Source organism: Prenolepis imparis, unplaced genomic scaffold, assembly GCF_030444845.1.
Source record: "Prenolepis imparis isolate NDT839.2.m4 unplaced genomic scaffold, iyPreImpa1.0 SCAF_9, whole genome shotgun sequence".
Classification (NCBI taxonomy): Eukaryota; Metazoa; Arthropoda; class Insecta; order Hymenoptera; family Formicidae; genus Prenolepis; species Prenolepis imparis.
In genome coordinates, this window is record NW_028141167.1 from 9753505 (window position 1) to 9780233 (window position 26729).

The 26729-nt window shown below is 33.1% G+C and overlaps 5 protein-coding genes across 7 annotated transcripts in view; 2 read left to right on the forward strand and 3 right to left on the reverse strand.

Moving 5' to 3' along the window:
• Positions 1 to 705: 705 nt before the first annotated feature.
• Positions 706 to 5202, reverse strand: L(3)80fg (dnaJ homolog subfamily C member 16 l(3)80Fg). Its single transcript, XM_083047071.1, has 12 exons — positions 4620 to 5202; positions 4455 to 4521; positions 4174 to 4367; positions 3817 to 4097; positions 3526 to 3716; positions 3107 to 3441; positions 2556 to 2859; positions 2308 to 2456; positions 1830 to 2054; positions 1476 to 1689; positions 1298 to 1405; positions 706 to 1210 (listed from the first exon to the last, which is right to left on the reverse strand). Exons 1-12 carry the CDS (start codon positions 4880 to 4882, stop codon positions 1085 to 1087), a joined length of 2457 nt encoding a protein of 818 aa, XP_082903197.1. The 5' UTR covers positions 4883 to 5202; the 3' UTR covers positions 706 to 1084.
• Wdr24 (WD repeat domain 24) lies at positions 4945 to 11672 on the forward strand. 3 transcript variants are annotated; one of them, XM_083047074.1, is made up of 13 exons: positions 4945 to 4972; positions 6170 to 6277; positions 6507 to 6623; positions 6876 to 7098; positions 7284 to 7497; positions 7794 to 8042; positions 8124 to 8284; positions 8382 to 8565; positions 8657 to 8825; positions 8928 to 9075; positions 9248 to 9752; positions 9950 to 10111; positions 10457 to 11672. In XM_083047074.1, the coding sequence occupies exons 2-13, from the start codon at positions 6181 to 6183 to the stop codon at positions 10583 to 10585; spliced, it is 2358 nt and encodes a 785-aa protein (XP_082903200.1). In that variant the 5' UTR covers positions 4945 to 4972; positions 6170 to 6180; the 3' UTR covers positions 10586 to 11672. The 3 variants fall into 3 exon arrangements, with proteins under 3 accessions (XP_082903200.1, XP_082903198.1, XP_082903199.1); XM_083047072.1 differs by lacking the exon at positions 4945 to 4972 and adding an exon at positions 5362 to 5389; XM_083047073.1 differs by lacking the exon at positions 4945 to 4972 and adding an exon at positions 5943 to 6007 and having other exon boundaries at positions 6082 to 6277; positions 10457 to 11348.
• A 124-nt stretch (positions 11673 to 11796) lies between these two features.
• Positions 11797 to 12860, reverse strand: Rpl36 (ribosomal protein L36). The gene is made up of 4 exons (XM_083047099.1): positions 12777 to 12860; positions 12460 to 12586; positions 12186 to 12320; positions 11797 to 11948 (listed from the first exon to the last, which is right to left on the reverse strand). The coding sequence occupies exons 2-4, from the start codon at positions 12583 to 12585 to the stop codon at positions 11859 to 11861; spliced, it is 351 nt and encodes a 116-aa protein (XP_082903225.1). The 5' UTR covers position 12586; positions 12777 to 12860; the 3' UTR covers positions 11797 to 11858.
• A 79-nt stretch (positions 12861 to 12939) lies between these two features.
• Positions 12940 to 26729, forward strand: part of Lin (protein lines homolog) — a 63259-nt gene continuing 49469 nt past the window's right edge. The window contains exons 1-3 of the mRNA XM_083047082.1: positions 12940 to 13388; positions 14105 to 14571; positions 14861 to 14905. The gene's annotated coding sequence lies outside the window, so the exon portion shown is untranslated. The remainder of the gene's footprint in view (positions 13389 to 14104; positions 14572 to 14860; positions 14906 to 26729) is intronic.
• Mav (TGF-beta domain-containing family member maverick) overlaps positions 16397 to 26729 on the reverse strand; it is a 30937-nt gene continuing 20604 nt past the window's right edge. Inside the window, exon 3 of the mRNA XM_083046104.1 lies at positions 16397 to 18444. Coding sequence (XP_082902230.1) covers positions 17648 to 18444 — 797 coding nt within the window. The 3' untranslated portion in view covers positions 16397 to 17647. The remainder of the gene's footprint in view (positions 18445 to 26729) is intronic.

Here is a 26729-nt window from a genome sequence, read left to right on the forward strand (position 1 = left end):
GCATTCATTCAAATTACAGTATATCCTGATAGCGATATTCTGTGTTGACTAGACAAACCTTGCTCTTTTTATCATTTTTATATAGAATATAGATGTAGAGGAGATTGTGTGAAACCTAGGAACTCTCTTTTTGCATGTTATTTTTGATTCAATAATTTTTGGCCACTTAATTATATATATATATATCAAACATTCTCGTAGAACTTAAGTAATATCTTGCAGTTTTTTAAAATGACATTTTAATCCTCTTTTTATTCATTTTTATTTTTTCGTTTAATCAAATAAGAATAAACTTCTAATATCAGTTCTGCTTCTCATTTTATATCACTGCATCTATTTTTTTCCACTTGGAAATCTTATATCTCTATTCTATGACTTTAGAGATAGTATGTTATTGTATTGCATATAATAAACTAGACTCAGTAAACGAGCACAATAAACAAATATAATTTGATTGAGTAGATGTTTTTAAATATATCAGTACGATGTGATACCTCCTATATTTCTATTTTTGATATATATTCATAAAATAATATACGAATAAATAGATATGATTCATCAAATCCATAGTATCTTGCATATATTAATCAGTATATTTATTTAATCATCACATATTAATCTTTGGTTAATTAATTGAAGATTCTTGTTTTCTATGTGAAACACAATTTACAAAAAAAAAAAAAAAAAAAAAGATACAAGTATATTATGCATCTATAAACACTCAAAAATATACGCCTATTGAAATATAGTTTTGTAAGTATATTGAATAATTATATAATAAAAATTATATATAGAATCTCTCAATATTTAAAACTATTTGTAAAAAATTTATTTAAAAAAAAATATAAAAAAATTAGGTCTGAAAGGAATCTTTTTTTTTTGTGAAAATTAAACAACTACGCGAAACATGTAGTTAATTAAATTATAAACAAGCAACGACTAAAGTAATATTACCAAGCTGCCAAATTTACAAATACCTGCTAGTATTACAAAAGTAGATAGCATGTTTTCCAAGATATATGTCCCTAGGTGACATAATTTCCTTTACACATAAAAAAAAGAACCGTTTTATCTCTTTCTTTCTTTACTTGGCAGTGAACTCGGGCCAATAATTTATATAATAACGATGCGTTAATCCTTCAAATAATCTATCGAGCCACATCGGTAAACCATCTAAAAGATTGTCCTGATATAAAACGTTGTTTCCACCCTGCAAAAACATATATATATATATATATAAATACAATTATTGTCGAAAAAATTGTTAAAAATCAGAGTCATGTATTTTATTATATACCTCATCTTGTGACAAATCGGATTCGTTAGAACTGTCGAAACCAATAAAAGCGCCAGCTTCCGGATCATCTGGTGTTTGGGCAAGCTGCTTGGTCATCTTTTCAATACGCTGTGTATATAATGTAATATATATGTATTAACAATTTTTCATGACTAGCTGTTAAAGTATCCATACATACCTTAGAGCCTTTACTCTTTATACATTCTGGATGTTTAGCATGGTACATACAGAAATACTTTCGATGTCCATTCAAAGACAGGACAGTTCCTACACAATTCTTGGCATTTATGTTTAAATCTTTCTGCTCAGATAAAGTGAGTGACAACAGTTTCTTATACCAATCGAGACCCTTTTCTAATGACATATGTGCAAACATGAGTGTTTTATTCTTTCTGAGAATGAAAAATAATTTATCATATTAATTATATTTTCTGCCCAGTTTATTGTATCTTTAATTTTAATAAATAAAACAATTTGCTATATAGTTGTGTTATATAATGTAGAATACTAAATAATAGAAAATGTGACATACCTGTAAGGCCACACAGCTTTATGAAAAGCTGGCAATAATTTTAATCGACTTTGAGCATCAACCAGCAGAATAACAGTTCTGCATCCTGGTTTTAAAAGTCGAACCAATCCATTGTATTTCTCCGCACGTAGTTCATGTAATCGTAGTTGCGGTTGCAATGGAAGTGATTTGGCATTATCTTTACATTGGGTACGTTCAGCCTGAACACTTGCCTCTTCTAGCTTGCTGCATATCAAAAGTAAAAAATATATAAAATTACATGTACATTTATTAACAAATCAATATAATACAAAGTGTTATTTAAGTAATTAAGTTATTTTTAATGTATGTGCTTAATGTACATGCTTAAAAGAATTATTAATTATCATTTTTTATTTGTTTATTAATGATCCATTAATATTAGCATTTGATTTTCAAATAATTAATATTATGCTGTAACATTTTGAAATTAGATTATATTATATTTAATTCTACTCACACTAGATATGACATTCCGTACCCTGCAGCTCCAATTAGCATGAGAGTTGCTAGGACTGATATCAAAGGCAGAATTTGTTCTTTTGTCAGATTATCAGATATATAATCTACTGCTAATAACGCCCTTCCTATCAATCTGTCTACCGTACCCTGTGACAAAAGAACATTAAGGTGTATCAGTATATAAAGAATGTAACAATTTGCAAATGAGAAAAATATATAAAGATTATATATTATTAGAATAAACACCTGTGCATGTTCATCCGCTAGTTCTCCTACAACAGCAGCATAAGGTAAAGCTTCAGTTGCGCGTAATAATTTTTGTATGGTTTTTTCTAAATGTCTACGTGTCTCGTTCCATATACGATCATCCTGAGCGGCTTCGACCCATCCATGAGGAAGCCATTCGTATTTCAAGTGATTAGCATCTCGTCTCCAGATGATGACAATATGTAATAAAGGTTCCAGTGGACTACCTTCACCGGCTGCTAATGCCGATACAAATTCAGATTGCGTATCTTTGAATACATATGCGTATCTAACGCGGTCCGTGCTGTAAATGATATATTACTAATAAATAAAATATTCTAGATACACACATATATAGAAAAGTATTTAAGTAAATTAATATTATTAGTATTTAAATAAATTAATATTATTAGATGTTAAAACTATTTAAAAATGTATAAAAACTATTTAAAAATTATAAATATGTATTAAAAAGAATTTTTTATGGTCAAATATGTATATATATGAAATAAAAAATAAAAATTTATATTATTAATTATAAGGAATCCTACCTATAAGAAGACTCTAATGCGACTTGTCTAAATTTGTGCCTGGCCATATCGTGCAGAGGACTATTTTGTTGTGATATTAAAACAGCGCATAAACGCTTTTGTGGCCTTAACCATTCGGGCGGGCATATAGAGTCCAGCATAGCTTGATTTGAAAGTCTTGGCAATACAAGAAACTTATTATTGGCGATAACATTATGCATGGTCTCACTGGAAATGTCCTTCATACTAATGGATGCCATAGGCTTCTCAGAGTTCTCATTGAAAAGCAGTAAAGTATCTAATTCTCCCGAGATTTTGTATTTCGACGTTATGTTCTCAGTTTCAGATATGCCAACCTGTAAGAATAATAAACATATTAAATTTAAAAAAAAATATATATGTAAGATATGTATATATGTATGTCAAAAATTAATGTTTACCTGGACAAAACCGAAGGCTATTCGATCTCTGTAGTAAAAAGACATCAGTAAATACCGCAAACGAATAAAATCCCTCTTTTCAAATATCAATGCGCGAATTCTATTATCTGTCCATCCCGATAGGAAATTTTCTACATTGGTATTATCAATAGTACTTATTAATTTATATGGTAGTCTACTTCGTACAAATTCTGCAAATAAATTATTTATTAATCTGAAATCTAAGAATTTATGAAACAGAGATAGTGAACGTGATGCCAGATATAGCATAAAAGAAGAATATGTGCATACCAACAATCTTTTGGATACTAAATAAAGATTCTTTATAGACGCTAGTACGTCCATCTAGAACAACAACAAGACATGGAAGCGAGTGAATGCCGAGTCTTCTTGCCAAGGTGGATTCTTTTTTGGCATGGGCTGTAGCCAAGCCAAGTCCCAAAGGTTCCAACTCATCGATTAATCGTCTCCAAGTGGGCTCCACTTGTAGACACGCAAAGCACCAATCAGAATAAAATAAAATTAAATATGGCATACGATAAGTTTTGGGTATTATCACATTCTCGAACGATCTGCAATTTATATGACATTTAATGGAATATTCACAATAATAATTATAAATTATTGCACACAAGAAAATATACAAACCGATAAGTAATACTCATTTTGTGGAACAGCGTGATGTCTCTACTTTGATAATGGAACTTAAAATTACTAGTGAATAGTTCTTCCAATGGATCAAGAACATTAAAGTGATTACTGTCCCTTCTTTGTCTAGGGATACCTTCCTCTGTGATTCCATGATTATCAAATTTCCTCCTTCTTTCTGGATCTGTCAAAAGCTACAATAATTCAATACAATTAATAGTAATCCTTCAATGTTACTTCTTGCGTCGAGCAATATTTTAAACAAGACAGACAATTCATACCTCGTAAGCTTTCGTTATTTCTACAAATTTATCCTCGGCCATAGGATGATCGGTTTTATCCGGATGCCTAAAATAAACATGCAGAATATTTGTGTATTGAAACATTTTATAATGTTGCGTACATGCATGGTCTCTAATCTAAAAATAGAGAATGTCACTCCTCACCATTCCTTGACAAGGTGCTTGTACGCCTTTCGAATGTCCTGTACGGTCGCATGTTTTGACACGCCTAAGATCTTGTAAGGATCCCCCAAGGACTCAACCGCGACAACGGCTGATGGTGCTGATTGGAAAATGACAAGAAGGCTCAGAAGCAAGAATGCGTGTCTCATTAAGAGAGCGATATTATTATCCCACGTAAAGTTGCCCTGGTGGTGTTGTCGTTTGTTTGTCGACGCGTGAGTCATTAAAAAATCAATCAATAACATTATCCGTGACGCAGCGATAATTCTTCCCACGGGAGGGGGGTCTCTTCCTTGTGTGCACGAGAGCCGATTATTCGTGATTATATATATTACGTGAGTGTGTATGAATCGATTTATTTAATTCGGACTGTCGCTTTCGCGTACTTGTCGCATTCGGAATTAGCGGGCATATTTTGCGCGGATCATCGTCCACTTGTCGTCACGTGGGGCGTTGATACGTATCCGCGAAAGTTTCACATCTTCTTCCATAGACCTATAAAATCTATAGCCGGAGCATTAGGGTGCAATTTCACTATCAATTTGCTGCTAGCGTCTAACTGATCACGTGATCCGATTTGTGACTTTAGGGTGCATTTTCACTTAACGCCATGACGCTGGATTTCAGCGTCAAGCATCAATAAAAACCATGGATGTAGGAATAACTGGATGGAGCGTAAGGTACCTTTTTAGGCGAGGGGGATGAAGCCTGAGAAGTGAGGGGAAAATTGCCAACCAAGATGGCGACTACGGGTGATTAAAGTGATTAAACGAATAAGATGATTTTTGAATGTCATTTGATATTTAAAATTATCTTAAATTAATCTTAAGATGCTGCGCGGATCATTTCAGATGGCTACAGAGTATCTGCGAAGATAAATTAAAGACGAAAATTTTGCCAACCAAGATGGCTGATCCAATTTCCCCTCATTTCTCAGGCTTCACTTCCCCTCTCATATGCTCCATCCAGTTATTCCTACATCCATGATAAAAACAAAATGACGCTAGCATCTGTTGACACTGGCGTGAAAACAACTTAAAGGCTCATTCAGACAGGACGCGTCAAGCGTCAAGCAGCGAGCAGCAACCATTCAACAACCAATAAGCGAGGTAATATTAGCAATGGCGTAAAAAATATTGCCTCGCTTATTGGTTGCTGCTCGCTGCTTGACGCTTGACGCGTCCTGTCTGAATGAGCCTTTAAGGTGCCTTTTCATGCTGACGCTCGACGCACATGTTTAGCGTCAAAAGACGTCACGTGACCAAAATTGACGAATTGGTATCTTTATTTTTGGTCACGTGACGTCTTTTGACGCTAAAAATGAGCGTCGAGCGTCAGCATGAAAAGGCACCTTACATGTGACACGTCTTGTATGCACAAATATATCTATATAAACAACTGTGTTTACATTTTACATATGTATGTTTTATTATTGTGTTTATAGCACGAAAAAGAATACGAGAGATTGAATTTAGAACTTTGATGGTTTTATAAATTATTATGACAATAATTTCATTTTAATTGCTTCAAAGAAACACGCAGTATGACATCAAAAACTATATGCATTACTCAAGAAGGACCTGCAAATGCCTTAGCCCTTAATAAAGAAAATAGCCAGGTTGTGATAGCCGGTCGTAATGGTGTGTTTTTTTAGCATAGTATATTATTTTTTGGAGGATATTCTAATTTTTAATAGTTATGATATAATAGAGTCTTTATTATAATTTTTAAATAAAATCATATAAATTTACATAGTTTATATTCTTATTTAATTTTTGAATCTTATAAAATACTGTCAAATAAAATTTTATATTTCTTGACATAACTGTATTATATAGAATTATATTATAATATAATATTGTATTGCAGTTTTTAAGATATTTACTCTGCTGGAGGATAAGTTTGAGGAAGCCTGCAATCTTCGGGTTGGAAAAAATTTGAACCTTAATTTTTCCTGCAATGATGTTGCTTGGAACCTCAATGATGGTAATTTAATCTTATCATATATATAAACTTATATATGTTATACACTTATTATATATATTTTAAGAGAAAGAATTGATAATAATATTATAAAAAATAGATGTCTGAATTTTTTCTCGTTTATATCACAACTTTACTTATATATTTAATTTATTTAATCTTTAGTATTATATATTATACATTATATATATAAAACATTCTGTATTAACATACTATATTGATTGCCTCATATTACAACATTATTTTATTTTATAGATCATATATTGGCAACAGCAGCAACAAATGGTGCAGTGGTTGTTTGGAACTTAAACAAGCAATCTCGATCAAAACAGGAGCATGTATTTATAGATCATAAAAGAACTGTGAATAAAGTAAGCTTTCATATGACAGAACCTATGTGGTTGATCTCTGGCTCACAAGATGGTACTATGAAATGTTTTGACTTACGAATAAAAGAAGCCATCAAAACCTTCTATAGGTAAATTATATTATAGTATATGTAAATAGTTAGTGTAAGTGTCAAAAATAATATGTAAAATGCTTTTTTGGATTTTAAGATTTTGCATATTTAATTTTATTTTACACTATTGTGTATAATAGATGAAATATTTGATTTAATTTAATATCTAATTTTGTATTACTTTTATACATTCATGTGTTTAGTAATACAGAATCAGTGAGAGATGTTCAATTTTGCCCACAACAACCACACACTTTTGCTGCTGTCTCTGAAAACGGACATGTACAGCAATGGGACATGAGAAAGCCAGATCGTTATTTTCAACATTTTACTGCACACAGCGGTCCGATATTTGCTTGTGATTGGCATCCTGAAGCTACTTGGCTCGCTACTGCATCTAGAGATAAAACTATTAAGGTATATTATTTTAAATTATATATATATATATATAAATTTATATAAAAATTCAAATAGGAATTTGGCTAATAAGAGCTGAGAAAACAAAGTAAACGTTTATTACAATTAAAGAAGATTTCAATACATAATTTAATTGCATCTACTTTTGCTTGGCTCTTATTAGCCTACTTTTTATTTGGATCTTTATATTTAATTTTTATATATTAAAACTTTTTTGATTTGTATATCATTTTATATTAGCATAAAGACTCTTATGTATGATATATAATTGTATATTCTTTGTGTTAACTTTACAGGTTTGGGATCTATCAGGTAAACCAAGTTGTGATTATGCCATACACACTATTGCATCAGTGGGACGCATAAAATGGAGACCTCAGAAAAAGTATCATATAGCAAGTTGTGCTTTAGTGGTTGACTGCAGTATAAATGTATGGGACATTCGCAGACCGTACATTCCATTTGCAAGTTTCAATGAGCATAAAGATGTTCCCACAGGTGTAGCATGGAGAGGCAATCCACAGTCATTTCTATCGACAAGCAGAGTAATACTATTAATTTTTTATAACACTTTATTGTAATTAGAATGCGCAATACAATTATCAATTCTGTTTTCATTATTTTAGGATTGCACTTTGTACCATCATATTTTTGACGATGCAGTAAGACCAGCCAGTAAAGCAAATCCACAAAGTGTTGCATTAGGTTTAAAAGGCGAAATCACATATGCTTGTAAAGTAAAGTATGAACCAGCGACTACCGCAAGACAACTGACTAGCATAATGAGGTAAATTATTATATTGTATCAAAAGATAATATATTTATAAGATAAATTCTTGTTAGTAGTAATGAATCAAATTATTTTTTTCTTTATTCCTTTATAGAAGACCACTTATAACAAATGATGATACTTTTTGTGTGGCTTCAAGTGTAACACATAGATTCACTTTGAATAATCGTCAACCAAATTGGTTCAAGATAGCTGCAGAAGGTTATCTGCTTTCTGGGAATTTAAATGATATCTGTGATCACAATGCACGTGTCGCAATCGGTTTTGGCAAAACAACTGTAATAATATATCTATATTCTTGCATGTATATGTATATACATATAATAATAATATATTTTTGATAATAACAATCTTATACACTTATTACAGCTTGGTATAGCATGGCAAGTTCTGAAAATTATGTATGGAGATCCTCTCGAGTTGCTTTTAAAAATGTCACCGATGGCACCCAAGGAGGATATAACTAATACTTCAAACATAGTACCGGGAGCAGCAAAGAATTCTGGTATGGAACACTCAAATGCAAGCAAACAATCAAGTGAGTGAGAGAAATATGATAAATATAATACTAATAACATTAGTTTATTATTATACTATTGTCACGAGTTTAACTGCAATAATAAGTTATTATTTTTCTTAGGTCATGAACACGATGCAAAGTCTCTTCAGGGGGAAAATCCGGCTGGCGCTGCCAGCGGTGGCGATGACGAAACCGAAACAGAAACTGACGCGCCGGAGAATCAAAATATCACAGGACCATCGACTAACTTAACAACTGTCCTGCCAAGGTTTTGTATGATTGTTATTTACAAGGTTGAAAAGTAATGTTCCTTATTGTATATCGTCATATTATTATAATTAATTTTTTTCTATTTATATTCTAAGAATAATTGATTTCTATGTTAAAATTATAATGTAACTTTGCGATATTATCTGGAGGATAATTGATAACAATTACAGAAGACCATTGCTCAGTGATGTACCTTCAACGTCGAAAGGTGACTTTATCTTTGGGGAAACTGAATATGAGCCTGTGTCATTAGAACATCCTGGCGAAAATAGGCATACTGTTATGCGTATGGAGGATGACGAATGGACCAAAGAATTGCAGAAAGAAGCTTTCCCCTTACGGCACGAGATAAAGGATCGATCTCCACCGCCGGAACAATTTCCTAATCATCCCCCTGAACTCGGCGAAGATCCAGCTTCTGTTATAATCGAGGATCAACCTCAATTAGTAGTACCAGTTCTACCTAAGCCAATGCTGTTTGATTTTACGTCTGTGATCCTTGAAGCATTGGAATATCATTCGGCAGTGAGAGACGTACAGACAACAGTGTCGATGCTCATTGCCCTGGGAGAAAAGAGGAAAAATTTGATGCTTCCGATAGCTTTACAAGAACATTGGATATTGGAGTACTTGGACATGCTTGGCAAATTTAAGCTTTGGCATATAGCTACGCAGGTTTGTTTATATTTGAAGGATATTATTTCTTAATAAACGATATTTTTTACGTTCTTTGCGAAAATGCAAGTTAAAATCTGAAATTTTGTTCCTTCGATTTTATTATACACATTGATAACTAACAATCTTTATTTAAATAAAATTAAATTAGGCATAAGAGTTTTTATTTTATTTTATAAAAAATTTTATTCGCATAGATAATACAGTTGGCATGGATTCCCTCTATATCGCAATTGAATCAACAATCAACCCAGATACACGTATCTTGTGCAGCATGCACAAAACAATTGCAACGCTCCGCATGGTTATGCGATCATTGTCATACATCCGAACATGCTCTGTGTTCTGTTTGTAATCAGGTGAGAGAATGTTTGAAATTTAAACAAATAAATCAGAAATATATAAGATTATTATTGTTTGCTATTGTCATTAAATATTTCGTTTCTCTTGTACAATATCAATTATGGTCATTTATGTACTTTCTTTAATCCTTTTTAATGATTTAATTGGTTTATCATATGAATACTAACAAGCTTTACATTTGATTTTAAAAAAGTCTATATTATCTTAATTATAAATTTCTTATAGTTTATATTGCAACAATCTATTAATACAAAATATTAACCAAATAATAAAACGTCTTCGGGGAAAAGAGATGTGATAAAGAATTATTATACGATTATTTTTTAATTTTTTATACACAGGTTGTACGTGGAATATATGTGTGGTGTCAAGGTTGTGCACATGGAGGCCATATAAATCATATGAGGGAGTGGTTTAATGGCAATCGACAATGTCCTGCTGGTTGTGGACATTTGTGTGAATACAATTAAAAAATTCTATATTTGTTGTTAATAGTAATATGTAATTTACTGTAAATAATGTGTCTTACTACAAAATATATTAAATTATGACAGAGGCAGGATCTCATGTAAATTTTTTGCGACATTGAAATAAATCAATTTTTTTCGTATCTTTTTGATATATAGACATTGATAAAATATATTGCAGATTTTTTTTTATATTTTACGGTTCTCTATAAATCTTGATCGATTTTCATAAAATTAATTTTTGCTGGAAATAAAGGAAACATGTAAATTGAATAAAATATGCATTTACTAATGTTAAATAATAAGAAAAGAAGTTTTCAATATTATATTTTACTAATTCATACTTCGAAATACCAATAGTATATAGCATAAAAAAGAACTAATTTAATTCAATAACAAAAAAAATTAAACAATTTTCTGCTTTTGACTTCATAATTTAATATGATTGTAGTGAGAGTACAGGAGGAACATAAGACTGGATTTTAGATAGATTATCATGTCAGAATTGACACAAGTGTTCACATCTGCAGATATTACTGTTATTAATTATAATAAGTAATTTAAACAAATGTAAATGGTGTATTCAATATTGTCATGTAAGTATATTATAATATCCATGTTATACCATTATATATCAATGTTATTTATTCAAATAATATTGTTATATACATATATTATAATACTATGAAGTATTATAATTAATATAAGATTTTGTCAGACATATATATTATATAATTCAATTAATAATTCACTAGTGATTCATTGTATATGAAATTCTTTGGATATATTAGAGAATATTAAGATTTTACGCAGAGGATCTAGAATACTTCGTATGTATATACAAAGACAATAACATTTTACTAGTAATCTTGTGATCTATTTGCAAATATTTGTTTGAAATGATAGCTTATGATAAAATAAAATTATAATCTATTTTCATTGTTTCTTATCGGTTTTTTTAAAACAGGATTATTAGACTTTTACATATGATATAATAATCAGATTATTGATCCTCTTAGCTTTGTCATATCTATTTCTGTGTTTCAGTTATAAAATATTAATTTTACTATTTATCTCATCCTATATATTTTTACTCTTACATACATACGATAAAAGATAGATTGCAATAACGAGATGAGTAATTACAATCAAATTTTATTTTGTTTAAAGATGATAAAAGGAGTATATTTAGGATTTTGATCTTCCTGAACTAATTTATCTCTTTGTTGAAATATTGATTTATTTAATGAATAGCATTTTACATATTTAAGAAAAGTTAATGATGCGCTGCTGCTGCTTTCCTCATCTGTACCAGGATATTTCCAAGCTCTTCTCGCTTCCTCTTAGCACGGATGTGTGTTCCCAACTAGAAAACAATAGAAAAAATTGTAAGAATATAAATATATAGGAGATTTCTTTCATATAAAAAGAATTTCTAAAAATCTCAAATCTATATAAAGATTCTTATGTATATTTTTTCCTACTATTATATATCGATCTCTAAAATAATTCAGATTATAAAGTAAAATTGCATGAAAAATAAGACATTCCATAAGTTCTTAAAAATTACTTATCTAAAAAGTAAAAAATTGTAGACACTTACTCTTCTCTTCAAAAATTTCAAAGCACGCTTATCCTTTGACACTTTTAGCAACTCCATAGCACGCTTTTCATAAGGAGCATGTCCCGTGACCTCACGGATCAAATCTCTCACGAATTTGCTGTGTTTGGTTTGTTTCTGAAATGAAAAAAACTAAATTAGTACACACAAAAGAATATTGAGATTTTTATCTAATGGATTATAAAATACCTACATATTGAAAGTATTACAACATACAACAAAAAAAATGCGAGTTATACATTTACACTGTACTAACCCCTTTTAATCTGGCTGGCCGAATACAGACAGTTTTCTCTTTTTCAGATTTGCTGTTCGCCACACGAATCTTGGTTGTTTTGTGACCCCTGTTGAGGCCAACAGCCAATTCATATCTTGGAGCCATCCTGCATGAACATCAATTCTTTTTATAGGTTATCTTATTGTAAGTAACATTAAATTTTTAAACAATCATTAATTGCATTTTAATATCACAAATTACAAATCTAGTTTAATTGCTAGAATAAGTGTATCATTCGGATTTATTCGACTTTGCACGGATTATAAGAATATTTTAGGATTCAATATCTCACAAACCTTCACGATAAATTGTGCAAGTTCTCTCTTGGAAAGGAAGCTAACCTCTCTTTTCAGATACAAGCGAAAATTGATCACGTGACGTCGACGCTTCGCGATTAATCGATCTTCTCAATGATCGATTAATCGCGAAAGACCGATAATTTCCAATTAGACAGTTGGCATCACTGCGGCGACATTTTGTGTAAATTTCGTGCGTGCGCGGATCGTAGCTCCGTTCGATTATAATTGTTGCTGTTCTTTCAAATATACGTCGCATATAATTAACAAAAGCGCATAAACTATACGTACGATTAAAAGCGGGAGTGCCCAAGTATGAAAATAAATGACGTGCGATGTCGGGAGCTCTGTACAAAGTATCACGCGATTAAAATCGGAAGTACACACCGTATATGAGTCGCGTACGATTAACATATTTACGTCGGGAGTGTCGTTCAAATTGTCGTGCGATTACTTTATCTTGTTGATTCATTCTTGTTGATTCATTCTTGGTCGTATTTTCGCGAGCGTATGCCGAGAAGACGCTATATATAAGTACGGACAAAAGAGGAGAAGGAAGAGGGAAGAGGAGACCCGGGGAGGCATCGGGAAACGACAAGCAATAATCTTGTCGTAAGTATTAAGATTATAACCATCGACATAAAGCATGGACAGTCCATCCGTTCTAAAAGAATTGGTCGTCAGAAGTGAGAGAGGTAGATCGTGAAGACGGCTATCTCCATCTCTTTCTATTTTCTCTTGTTTGCGATGGTATTCAACAGAGAAGGATAGAAACTATTAGCTGCGTCTTCGTGTTCTATCTCTCTCACTTCTGACGATCATTTCTTTTAAGACAGATGGCGCAGTCTATCCTCTATATCGACGATTGACATAGGGCCGGTTTCACCATCTCCGATTAACTCAATCGGCCGATTAAACTATATCTTTGTCTCTTTTTAAGAACGTAGCTGAAAAGCTTATTTCGTTTTTATTATTTATTACTTGTAAGATTATAATGATTACTCGTTCATCTTCGCGATAATGATTCATTTTATATATAAATGTATAATGTAATGCATAGGATGGATCTTGGATATTTAATTTTTCAAAACTTTTAACTAATCTTTAATAAATAAATTATAATAAAATTCTCATAATAATACACGCAACTTATTTTTATATGAAAATTATATTTTATCATATTTTATATATATTTAGATCTAATTTTTATTCGACGAAATATAATTTATATATAATTTATATAATTTATTATTCGATTAATCGCGAAAGACTCTAATCTCTATTATTCGATTAATCGCAAGAGATTCTAATCTTAATTATTTTTACAGGTGGCATCACTGCGGCGACTTGCCGCGTATTTTCTCAGTTGGCATCACTGCGCCGACATCTCGCATTCCCGCGTAAACTTCTTGCGTCGCGCCTCGCGGATCGTAGCTTCGTATAATTATAATTGTCGCGTGCTGTTCTCTCGAATATGCGTCGCATATAATTAACAAAAGCGCATAAAATATGCGATTAAAAGCGGGAGTGTCCAAGTATGAAAAGGCACGTACGATTAATGTCGGGAGTTCCGCACAAAGTATCGCGCGATTAAAATCGCAAGTGCCGTATAGAGTCGCGTACGATTAACGTATATTTACGCGTCGGGAGTGTCGTTCAAATTGTCGTGCGATTATTTTATTTTGCTCATTAATGCGCGCGCGTGTGCTGTGTAAGTGCCAAAAAGACGCTATATTAAGACGTGGAGAAGGAGGAGGCCAGGGGAGGCATCGGGCATCGGCAGAGCAACCATGCGGTAAGCAAATTTATATATAAGAATAAATTTGAAATAAAATTAAAAAAATAATTTGAAAAAAAATAAATACGAATATTTAAAGTAATTTACAGAAAAATAAAAAAAAATATTATATTAAATTTTATTATAATTAGATAGAATAAATTAGACGTAATTTTATTAAATATATTTTACGATACGAATAAAAGTTTAATTGCGCTTTATTGACTTTTTCAAATATTAATTATTTTGAAAACTAACATTTGTATATTTGTATATATATAATATTTGTGTCTTTTATATGTTGTAGATCAACATTTTGTACTACAGAGCTCCGTTGTTGCGCATCGTATCGGTGAGTGTATTGCATGTATATATACATATTAAAACGAAACTGAAAAATATAGAACAGGGCATTGAAGGAGATTGTCTATAAGAGCGAAGCTGATTGCTTCATTGACAATAAAATGTCGAAACATTTATTTTCTGATAAAAGGAAAATTGGCGAAACAGACAGATGATAAAGTTAATTATTATATCTCATATATTATTTGTCCTTTTATATTATATATTTTTATTTAAGGAAAAAATTAAATGTTTGGAAATGCAGTAGGTCTTGGTTCAAGACAGTGGTAGTTAAATCATTTCTTAGAATGCTGCATTCACATTTGAATATTGCTGCTGACCAATTTGTTAATTATGATTAATAATACGATTATAATTTGTGAAATTTATGGGACATTTCGGTTGTATGTTTGTTAAAAAAGAAAGATAAAGAATTCGCACATTTTCCATTTCTTAATCGTTACGATGACTAAACAAATATCACCGATTTAAGAATAGTATTTTTATAACTACCCGGCATAAATGCGCGTGGTTGCATAATGCATACAAGGTAACCTTCGAACCCAAACGGGGTAAGCAGCGTCACACTCAATGAAACTTTATTACTATCGTGGCGAGATAACCCTTTGCGCCGACAGTAAATTTCACGTTTACATATCCTATTCATAAAATCGTAACACTTGACTCGAAGTGTGATTTTATAGTTGTACAATTCTATAATTTTAAATACAAAGAAGCAATATAACAAAATAAAATAATAGTATATACAATAAAATAAAATATATATACATAATATACATACACACACACTTTAATTAAGACTTAATTACTGAGATATCGATATTAAAGTTTCAAATTTAAGATCAAATTTGGAAAATTGTGGAAAGTAATGACTTCCTTTGGTGGTTTTTGCTAAGAATATTAAATTAATTATAATTTTATATTAGTTATATTAATTTTATAATATTAATATAATTAATACAAAATTATAATTAGTTTAATATTCTTAGCAAAAACCATCAAAGGAAGTCATTACTTTCCACAATTTTCCAAATTTTATCTTAAATTTGAAACTTTAATATCGATGTTTCAGTAATTAAGTCTTAATTAAAGTGTGTGTGTGTGTGTATATATATGTATATATTTTATTATTTTATTGTACAGAAATCTACAATAAAATAATAAAATATATACATATATACATACACACACACTTTAATTAAGACTTAATTACTGAGATATCGATATTAAAGTTTCAAATTTAAGATAAAATTTGCAAAAGTGGAAAGTAATGACTTCCTTTGATGGTTTTTGCTAAGAGTATTAAATTAACTATAATTTTGTATTAATTATATTAATATTATAATTTTATATTTAATTATAATTTATTTATAAATGCCACTGCAAAGTAGAAGAGAAAAAATAAACACGTTTTATTGAAAAAACTGACAGATTATATATATTTAAGATTTTGCTATAAATAGATTTTCATCATCAGATATTTTGTTGATAATCGATTAAAAGACAGAGGAATAATGACGATAATATAACGCCGCTGGTGGTTAATTAGATTATAATTTACAATAGAGTGCATTATATAATACGGATAGAATGTATTATCAATTTTACAAATTTTACACAATTTGATATTGAATAACACGCGTAAATAACAAATTATTATTTGTTATGGATTTTTTTTCGCGCTCGATAAATATACACGATATGTTATATTTCGTAGTTAAAATAAATATTATTTCACAGATAGAGAGCTCGAAATGCTTACAACATGCATAGAGTTTATTTACGGCGGTTATCAATTAACTCGGAGATTTTGTACAAAACATTGAAATTTTGAAAGAACATGACATATATATTCGCAAACATTCGTTAAGTTACATTCGCGGAAGAATTGAAAGGTTTAAAGGATACTCGAGATTTTATTCGTAATACTATATAGGAACTAATAAAACCTTAATACATAAAATAGGTTTGGTGTAGAATAAAGAATTTTAACTCTGTCACATTTTATATTAATAGACATCGACTTGTAATCTACAAATTATTTCGCATAAAAATCTGCGTGATTTTAATAAATTAACAGATAAAAGATATTATATAAGATATAAGACGTTATAGATATACATTGATGGCGTTTCATACGGAGAGGACACTCTCCCAAAAAACGAAGTAACATGATTATCGTGATCAACATCGTCGTCATCGTTATAATTGTCAACAATATTAAGCATGCAAAAATGCAATGAGAGTTCGTTACAGCGATTTGCTTTTCCTTTTTTTAAACCAGGTCCAAACATAGCAAAGATATGCTAATGATATAAAATACGCGATCGTTGCGTAATAAGGAATATAATGATGAGTAAATATCGTTAGTATCACAGTCAATGCGAGACCCTAAACGAGTTACAGAGTCTGACGTGTTCGGTAATGCCTCGAATCATCGTACGAGTCTAAAGAAAAAAAAAAAAAGAAAAAAAAAACGAAAATCTGAAAGAATATCGCGAAGATACACAAAAATTCGAAAATTACTCAAATTATTATAATATATTTATATTTTCGCCTTTACTTAATATATTTATTAATAATTATTAGTATATGTATATATGTATTTTGATGCAACCACATGTGGCACCACCGAACCGTAATTCGGACAATTCTTTGGTGAGTCCTCGGTGATGGTAGAGTGTAGACTCTATAGTAGAGATTATAGACCGTTTCGCTCTTTTCCTCTTCCTCACGAGCAGGCGCACTCTAGCACCTGGATACTCTTCCAGTAGGACACCTTCAGCTGCGTCGCATCGTTTTCGTCAAAGTAAACGATCATCAGTTGATCGAGCTTGCTCGGTGCGCAACACGGCTTGGGTACCCTCTTCCGGTCCTCTTTCCACAACAGGCTTTGTAATAGCGCATGATGATGCGCCGGATTGTAGCGAGGCGGGCAACGGCCCTTGCAGTATCCGGCATCGAAACCTTTCGGATACACAATGAATTCGAAGCCCTCCAAGTCCTTGAACATCACTGTCAATTCGTGCCGGCAGCACTTCTTGTTATTGTCGCCCTTGCACTTGCTTCGTCGCCCCTTATGCAGCGACATCAGCTCCTCGGGGGTGGATCTCTTTCTTCTGCCACCCGATTCAAAGGTGGTGAACACGTTCAGGGTTGTGTAGGAGATATCGCGCCGAGTCGGGCGGCCGTCGTGAAGGAACTCCAGCTCGAGACCGTAGTTATCTAGATTCTGCTCGAGCCAGCTAGCGACAGCTTCGGTGAAATCCAATTCGAGCCATCGGGAGTCTGTCGTATGTCTCTGAGAAATTTTGCGCCGCAGCAGAAGACGCTGGGCGATCGGTGTGCGGAGATAAACCAGCACCTCCAGATCACGTGGGCGTCTATGATCGCCTTGAAGAAGGAATCTCATAGACGCGTGATCGACCGTGACGTCTTCGGTGTCATGAGAAACCGTGACAGGAAAGTACAGGAAATGACGGTGATTCCCTTCTTTCCAGTTTACGCTTGATCTGTTCCCCGGATGTTCTGTAACAAGAAACGCAAATCCATTAATGTATTATACACGAGTATTACGTAAATGAAAAATTATTCGCGTCATTACGCGATTACTTTAAGCTGAATACCGAATTTATATGTATGATTATTAGAGAATTTTAATAGCGATATCATATTAAAAATACTATAAAAATTACAAATTATGCAGTTCAGCAAAGAATAATTTTTTTCGAACACAAGAACATTAGTCATTAGAACATTTTTTATTGACACTGAATAAAATTTTAGTTTTGCTCAATCACAATAGTAGATTTTATATCTTTTACATCATAACATAATTTTTAAAAAATGCTATAAAATATTTAAAATGAATCATACAGGATAATAGATTGTCTATTAATTGATACGAAGAAAACATTCTTGATCCGCATTTAGATTGTAATTTAATTCTCGCAACAATGATACGGAAGGCTGCGCAAGAGTTTTGCTCGTAAGCGTGACTCAGTTTCTTTTTGTCGCGATTGTCAACGTTTGTGCTCTTTCTATACCTTGAGATTTACAGATTATATCGACGGTAAATTTAGAAAGCGAACAACAGTTCTATATCTCGCCTATTGTCTGATGCCGTTTATACCGCCACAACGGAAACGAATCTTTCCTTGACCCTTGCATATAAAAATCCAGAAAAGATAGAGAGAAAAACATGAACCAATCTAAATTCGAATCGAGAAGATGTAACACTTATTCTTACAAATATCGTCCCAGATTTTTCTTCCAAACTTTTCAAAATCGAAATTATGGAGAAACTTTACGTTCATACAGTCATATAATTTGGGGGGGGGGGAATAATTCACGAATTATTTTTTAATATTAAATTTCAGATTGAAGTGAGAATGATTAATAAATATTTTTGCAATAAAATTAAAATCTCTGTATAAAGGATCTCTATAGTGTAATAATACACATATATATATATATATATATATATATATATATATATAATATACTATATATATATAGTATTAATATATAATATTATATACAAATTCTACATATAATAAATATAACAAGAAATAAATAATTATTGATTATACAAATTCTTCGAACTAAATTGAAACTAACTCGGAACGTGACTATCAAGCAATTAATGAGGGAGTAATAAACAGAAATTACGCTGTGTTAAGAGCCAGGGCTATTTAAAACCGTATTACTTAAATAAGACAGGAACTGTTGAATTCCCGTCGATTCTCGACCGCGCGAGCATGTAACAATTCTCACGCGTATTTGCGACTGCAGATGCACCCGTCACATTCTGCAACGACGCATTCCTGCTCTAGGATATCTGCGATATAATCGCCCACGTATATTGGCAAGGAATATTTTCGCAAATCGCCTACCGGATGGAATACTCGTCGCGCATATAAACAAACGGTCGCGATCTGACAATGAGTCACCAAACTATTCGGTATTCGGCCTTCCGACGAAATCGGCCATGTAAGAAGCACTATTGCCGATCACGCAGAGATATTTTAGAGATGATACAGAGAAAACCCAAATTTAATCCTTTTTGACGTTCGCGTATAATGTAAAAAAAAGTATTTTAAGTATAAAATTTATTTATCGAAGTTGTTGATTTTTTTTCTGTTCCTGATTAACTTCGCTTCTGATCGTTTATGTGAGAAATAACTTTAATTTCGTCAAGAATAATTTAAAATCCTTTACGAATATGAATTTCACAATAACACGATAGTTCATCCCAAATGCTATATCCTCATTTATAACGCGTATTTTATTTCTTCTTAAAATATATCGTTGAAAAAATTAATCACGAGCCGATATATTGTAAACACATCTTCGAACGAACGTACTAATGAGATTTGCTCCAAAAAAGAATTTAGAATTTGTAAATCGCTCGCATTTCGGCGGCTGTAAAAGTCACATTCGAGGAATGCGAGAATCGAATCTAGAATCTAAAATAGGATGGAAAAGATAAATGTTTCAGAGAGAAAAAGAGAAAAAAGAAACCCGGCTCTCACATCGCCCCTTTCTTTCGTCGCTCTTTCTCTATCTCTCTCTAGGCACTGATTAAATCTTATTTATGAGGGCCGGGCGACTCCTTAGGAAAATTCTCGCGGAGTCATTAATTATCCACCACGATATATGTACGTGTACACCGGCAATCACACACCGCGTTTTCCGAGCTTATTGTCACGGCACGTTTAATTGGTTTGTGTCGGTATTACGGATGCCGCGATAATTACAAGGATTTTAGGCGTCATAAAGGACGGAAGAGCCTCATGTGCATTGTGAGAAAAAGGAAGTGCTATATATTTATAATTAAAGCGACGCGATAGCATGATTACGCCACACTTTCGTCCGAAATAATATAAGTGTGATTATCTGTTGGGGGTTATCTGTTTTTCATTTAAATTTATAACTTTAGTGATATATTAAGAGTGTTATCTCAATAGTAAAAAAAAATATATATATATATAAATTAAAACGAAGAATCTACAGAAATGTATGTTCTATTTATTTATTTCAAACACACGGTAAATTGTGTAGCTTGACAATTTTTTTCACGTGAAATTTTTTGAATAGTCACAAGAATAAACAATTGGCACGATTTGTGGAAAACAATGTTTATATTCATCAAAATCCGCATTTTGTGAAATTTCAAAAATAAATAATCGGCGACACTTTAAAAAAATTTTTCTCGACGTACACATTTTTATTTCAACAATAATATACGCACAATTTATTAATGTATACAACTGAGATATATGATTGTAGAAATATATAGTTTCTTTCGATTTAATCATATGGTAATATAGTATAATTAAATTATATATTATTTAATAATAATATACTCTCTTTTGCATGTAAAAATGTTAAAAAATTAGGTAGTAAAAAACAAAGTACAGACCTTTTCACACGGTTCGCCGCATACTCAGAATGCGTCACTGATTAACGCTCTTATTTATGGTGTCGCACAATTAGAGGGGCGGAGCAGGGACTGCATCGCGCATAAAGAAAATTCGTGACACCGCTCGACTTTTAGGGCCTGATATACATACTCTTCCCCCGGTCACCGGTTATCACGTTCCTCGAATAATTTATCCGACGACGAGCCAACACACCGCCGCGTCGTTTCACATGTTCGGTAGAATTGTCTGTTACCATTTTTATTCTTCCTCTCTTTTTTTCCGTCTGTTTTTCGTGGCATCACGGAATTCTCTACATTTTTAGAGAACGAGGACAATACTTTTTAATCCTCCGTTCCGCAAATAGATCGACGTCTATTTCTGCAAATTTCCTCACGTTATCGAATGAAAAATCGGATTTTGTAAACATTTAATACACACGTATAATATACTAAAACTACCAGATGTTTTCTCACTTACGAATTCTAGACAGAGAAGTGGAAGAAGATTGTGATTTTATATTTTTGTAATTATAACAAATTAAAATTCTGTATACTGCAGCAAATTAAAATATCTACCTAACGTTAATTATAACATAAAATATAACTCAACTATGTCATTATTTATTTATTTAAAAAAATTGTAGAAAGAACTTTATTTTCTTTAGAATTACTTCTCTGAAAAATGTGTAATTAAAAGAATATTTGATTTTGAAGCATTTGTGTGAAATGTAAGATTGTTTGAAAATTTATTTTTTTTAAATTTGTAATTTATACATTACTCTTTCAAAATCAAATGCTTTCGGTAAATGGAAAATTAATTGGATTTATGTTACATATCAATCGACAAATCGATCTATCATTCCATACTGAAATGTTTCCTTAGAGATGTTTCTTAACGAACACGTTCGTCGAATAATTCAACGTACGTGCATCCCTCTCGCGTTTCGATGAAATCGTTCGGGTTTGTTTTCTCAAGGCACGGCAGAACGAAAAATCTACTTTTAGAGAGATGTAGATACTTTTAAAGTATCATGTTTGTGTGATGCATGTCGTGTGAATGATGGCTCAATTGAGAAAGAGCGAATGTCACTAACCGTGTCTACTATTTATCTCCGCTAATTAGACACATCAAGTAATTCTTCATTCAGTTAAGTAAGCAATTCGCTCATTAATTCGAGATGTGGCGCTCATTTACAATATCTTCTTCGTAACGTTATGTTATCAAGAAACGTTAAAACTAGTGGAAAATTTTTGCAAGTCGAAAATTTATTGCTACAACAAAATAATGTGACCGGAAAAATGCTGCATAAGTATTTATCACAGCAAATCTACGTTTAAATATTTTTTATTATAATATTTAAACATTTTAATTTACATTTAATTAAGACAAAAGAAATATCGCAATACGGATCTTTCTTTTATATTCTTCGATTTTTATCCCGCAAGAAATCTTTGGACTTTTAAGATTTCATCATCGTAAAATGACAAAAATATACAAAACACATTTTTTATCTTCCATATTATTTATCGCGCCTTGAAATAAAAATTATAGAGATTCTTAAGCCTATTGAAAATAAAAATATAAAAAAATTCTTTCCTCTTTATTTCTTTCTTTTTATTTTATTTTCTTCGCGATCGAGGCAGCTAATGAAATTAAGCGTGCGGAGAAGAGTCGTAAATATCAAATAATCGCGAATGTATATATGAAATGTCCGACTATAGAATACGCGCGAATGCAAGGCACCTATTCCGCAAATGATTCCTCAGAAAATGGACTTCTATATCCGGAGGATTACACGCGCATTTTTCCGAGAGTACGTCAATTTTAGCACACGCCTCCTGTTCAGAACAGTTCAATCCTGTTGTCGCATCCTGGTACGACGGGCGGATGACGCATCGACCGTTCATTCAATCAGCCTCTCGACAATGAATCGACAAAAATATACACCCGAAGACGGTTTCTCGCTTGGCGATTGACCAGGTATAATCGGCGCGTAAAATAACCCGGTCAGTATAAAGCGCGCAGGAATCCGGACAATTTCTGCGTGTCCCGGAACGGAGGCGGTGCGCCTGGTGTTATGCTCTCGTCGTCATTCGATGAGAATTCGACAGCGAAAGCGTGCGCGAGAGAGAGAGAGGAATCAGAGGAATCGCCTTGCAATATATTCCTCCAAATATAACGCCACGCGCGCGGCCGTCAATCAGCTGGTCCGCGTGCCGTGCTTATTATAGGCTTTATGACTCGACACACGCATCCGAAAATAAACGCCGCGCACGCCGCGATGTATACGCACAGGTGACCCTCCACCGTCGCTATATAGCCGCGGAATTTCTCTAAAATCGCGCCCGGAATCCGATAAACACACCGAGTTAAAGTGGGTTAACTTTGGACCGCGCGTGCTAAATTCAGGATGCATAATTGGGAGATGATTCGCTCGGAATTGAGATCTAGATTGAACATTACTAGTTTTAACGCTAGCATCAAAGAAAGAATGTTTCCTGGTGTACAGAAGAATTATGAAACAGATCTTTGATCTTGCTTCTATGTCTCTTCCATAAAATCTGTTATTATAAAAGCTCTGATTAATCTCAAAAAATAGAATAAACTAAATATAATATGTTGCAATTAATAATTGGACAAACAATTTATTGTGATTGATAAGAATCTTAGCTCTTTTCGTATAAAAAAATTGAAATGCTATCAAAACTGAACTAGACTAAATGAGACTAACAGCTAAAATTGTCTTAATTGTATTGTCATGTTAGCGAAACGTAATATTTAAAAATAGCAGGAATGTAATAGAAAGCAATGATATTTTCAGGCTAGAAAATCTAAAATTAGCCGGGTTGTTTTGACATTTCGTAATATTTTGACAAAATAACTGGCTGCATTCGCACCTCTCAGTGACCATATATTTAACCGGGGCCACTTCGTCAATGTCATTAACATTTCGAAAGCAAAACTCTCTTTCTCTTTCTCTCTCTCATCTATAGAATATATTTTACCGATAACGAAAGATAAATGAGAAGATACACGCGAGATAATCTCACAAATTTATGATTTCTATAGATGACTTCTTGATCGTATAAAGCCTATAATCTTCACTTGAATTTTTTTTTCTTTACATTTACGAGCTTTTTGCGCATCTTTCTAATAGCCACGACTAATGAGCGTACTCGGCGAGAGTACCTCGGTGGTCGGATAATTGAAATAAATCCCGAAGAGCGGGGTCCTCAAGAGATCCAGAGGACGCGAGCGGGAGGGCTTTTCACGATCCTTCATGTATCGGTTATACTCGCAACGATACCGTTCACGGTTTCGTCCGCGTTTCGCGGATAAAGCAAGGCAGACTACTTCTCGCGGTATGTTTCTGCGATTTGTTCTTATTGCATTCGGGAACTCGTCGCTCGGCATTCCGCCGCGGTCGGAATTTCTATTTCATAATAACAGCCGTGTGTACGACGGAGTTTGGCGCGCACGTTCCAGGAAGAGAGAAAGAGAAAGAAAAAGAGAGGTAGGGAGAGAGAGAGGCCACCAGAAGAAATTATCTTCTTTTGCTTCGCGCACCTTTAGCCTAGTGTAGCGCACCTTTAGACGAGTGCCCACTTCAGACTGGTTTCGACTCGGTGGACGAACTCGATGGACAAACTCGATGGACGAACTCGAGTACACTCGATGTACATATATATGTGTGTGTGTGTGTGTGTGTGTGTTAAAGCTAAACCCAACATAAAGCCGTAGTGGTCGCCGACTTCTGTCTTTCTGTCTAGATCTGCCGACTTTTATCTCTTTGATCCATTATTTTCAGGGTGTCTGTAATTGAGCGAAGTCCCGCGCCGTCTTGAGTCGCCGCAAAATTCATTAGCGAGACTCACGTCTTAATTTGTCGGATCAGTATATATGGTGCTCTTGTATTGTTCAGATTTCATGAATCTGACTCGGCTAATTGCTTGACACAATTGAACGGAGCGAAGTCGAGTCTTATTACTGACAATGAGACTTATTATCTTTATAGGAGGCAAGTCGGATAAGTAGAACGGGTCGATGCAAGGATAATCTTGTACAAGACTTGGAAAGATTAATCTGGAAAAATTAAATTTAGATACGCCGCGAATTATTAGATCATGCATTATCTCGTATGTGTTTTATTAATTTGATTGGCTCTTTTAATTCCCATTGATGATCATTTGAAATCAAAAATAAAGACATTATTAAAATTTATTTTATATTAATAGGAATAACTTATTGAAGAGAAAATTCCTCTTCTCATTATCTGCCTTTGTAATAAAGAAAGAAAAATTATAATTTAATTAATCTCAAAAATCAACACACAACATCAATCTAAAATAAATAATTCGTAAATGACACGTGATTCAAATTCAATATTATGTATTACATTATCAGTTCGGCAAGTTTGATTGATCAAGATTGACAATCTTTAAAGCACACTAAATGTTACGTCCTCCTCCACCGGCAGCTTCAATTACAAGATATCTTGCTGAAAGACCGCCAACGGAATCTTTCAGCAAGATATTAAAAAATTATATCCATTTTAATTAAAAAATTATGCCGTCGTTCATTCTTTCACTCCTCGCCAAGTATAGATCGGCGAAGTATCTTTTCTCTATCAGCCATGCCGCGAGAGAAATTAGGTAAACGGCCAATAATAGCACACGTATATTTTCCCAGAATCCTTGAAGAAACACGCTTTTAGATCTCGCTTCCGGCAAGCTTCTTTTTCCTCCTACTGTGAGGGATCGTGCACGATCAATCGATCGATCGACCGATTGCGGTATGTCAAGCTGCGGCTCCTCGTTTCGTAAAATCGTGCTTTAGACGCGCGAGACACGAATTTGCGGAAAAGTTTCTCGGAGCTTCGGAGAGTTCGTCGACTTGGAAAAAATAAATATTAACCGATCGCGCGCGTCCCCTTTTTTTGCCCTCCCGCTTCGGCGAGGAGATGCCGTTTCCTTTCTTCCTCGAAGCGCGACTTTTATTGCCCGTTCGACCGATCGATCCAGCTTCTCGCTCCGCGATCCTCGTCGCCGCTTCTGTGAAACCGCGACGCGGGACTTCAATGCGTTCCACCGCGAGTAGGTACGCGTCGTCGAAGTGACGTATCGACAGGTCGCAGCGCCGGATAACTGCGTTCCCTCTTCTCTCTTCTCCAACCCCCCTCATCTCCGTACAACTTCGTTTTTCGCATTTATTTTTGTTGGATCTACTACTACTGCGAATGTATATATGCGTGCGCGCAAGGTTTTTCACTCGTATATTATATGTATATGCGGTACATTCGCACGCAATCGGCTCGTCTATGAGCAAACATTAATTCGTAGAAGCGGAAAAACGCGGAATTGTTATTCGATCAATCGAAATCGCCGATTT

What these genes read in the sequence shown, in the direction of transcription:
- Wdr24 (XM_083047072.1), top strand. An exon ending in TGCTTGGAACCTCAATGATG is followed by an intron (nt 6,624 to 6,875) that starts GTAATTTAATCT and finishes TTTATTTTATAG; the next exon opens with ATCATATATTGGCAACAGCA. An exon ending in TCGGTTTTGGCAAAACAACT is followed by an intron (nt 8,566 to 8,656) that starts GTAATAATATAT and finishes CACTTATTACAG; the next exon opens with CTTGGTATAGCATGGCAAGT.
- Rpl36 (XM_083047099.1), bottom strand. Translation starts at nt 12,585, where the DNA reads ATGGCTCCAAGATATGAATTGGCTGTTGGCCTCAACAGGGGTCACAAA. An exon ending in GGCCAGCCAGATTAAAAGGG is followed by an intron (nt 12,321 to 12,459) that starts GTTAGTACAGTG and finishes TTTTCATTTCAG; the next exon opens with AAACAAACCAAACACAGCAA. An exon ending in TGAAATTTTTGAAGAGAAGA is followed by an intron (nt 11,949 to 12,185) that starts GTAAGTGTCTAC and finishes ATTGTTTTCTAG; the next exon opens with TTGGGAACACACATCCGTGC.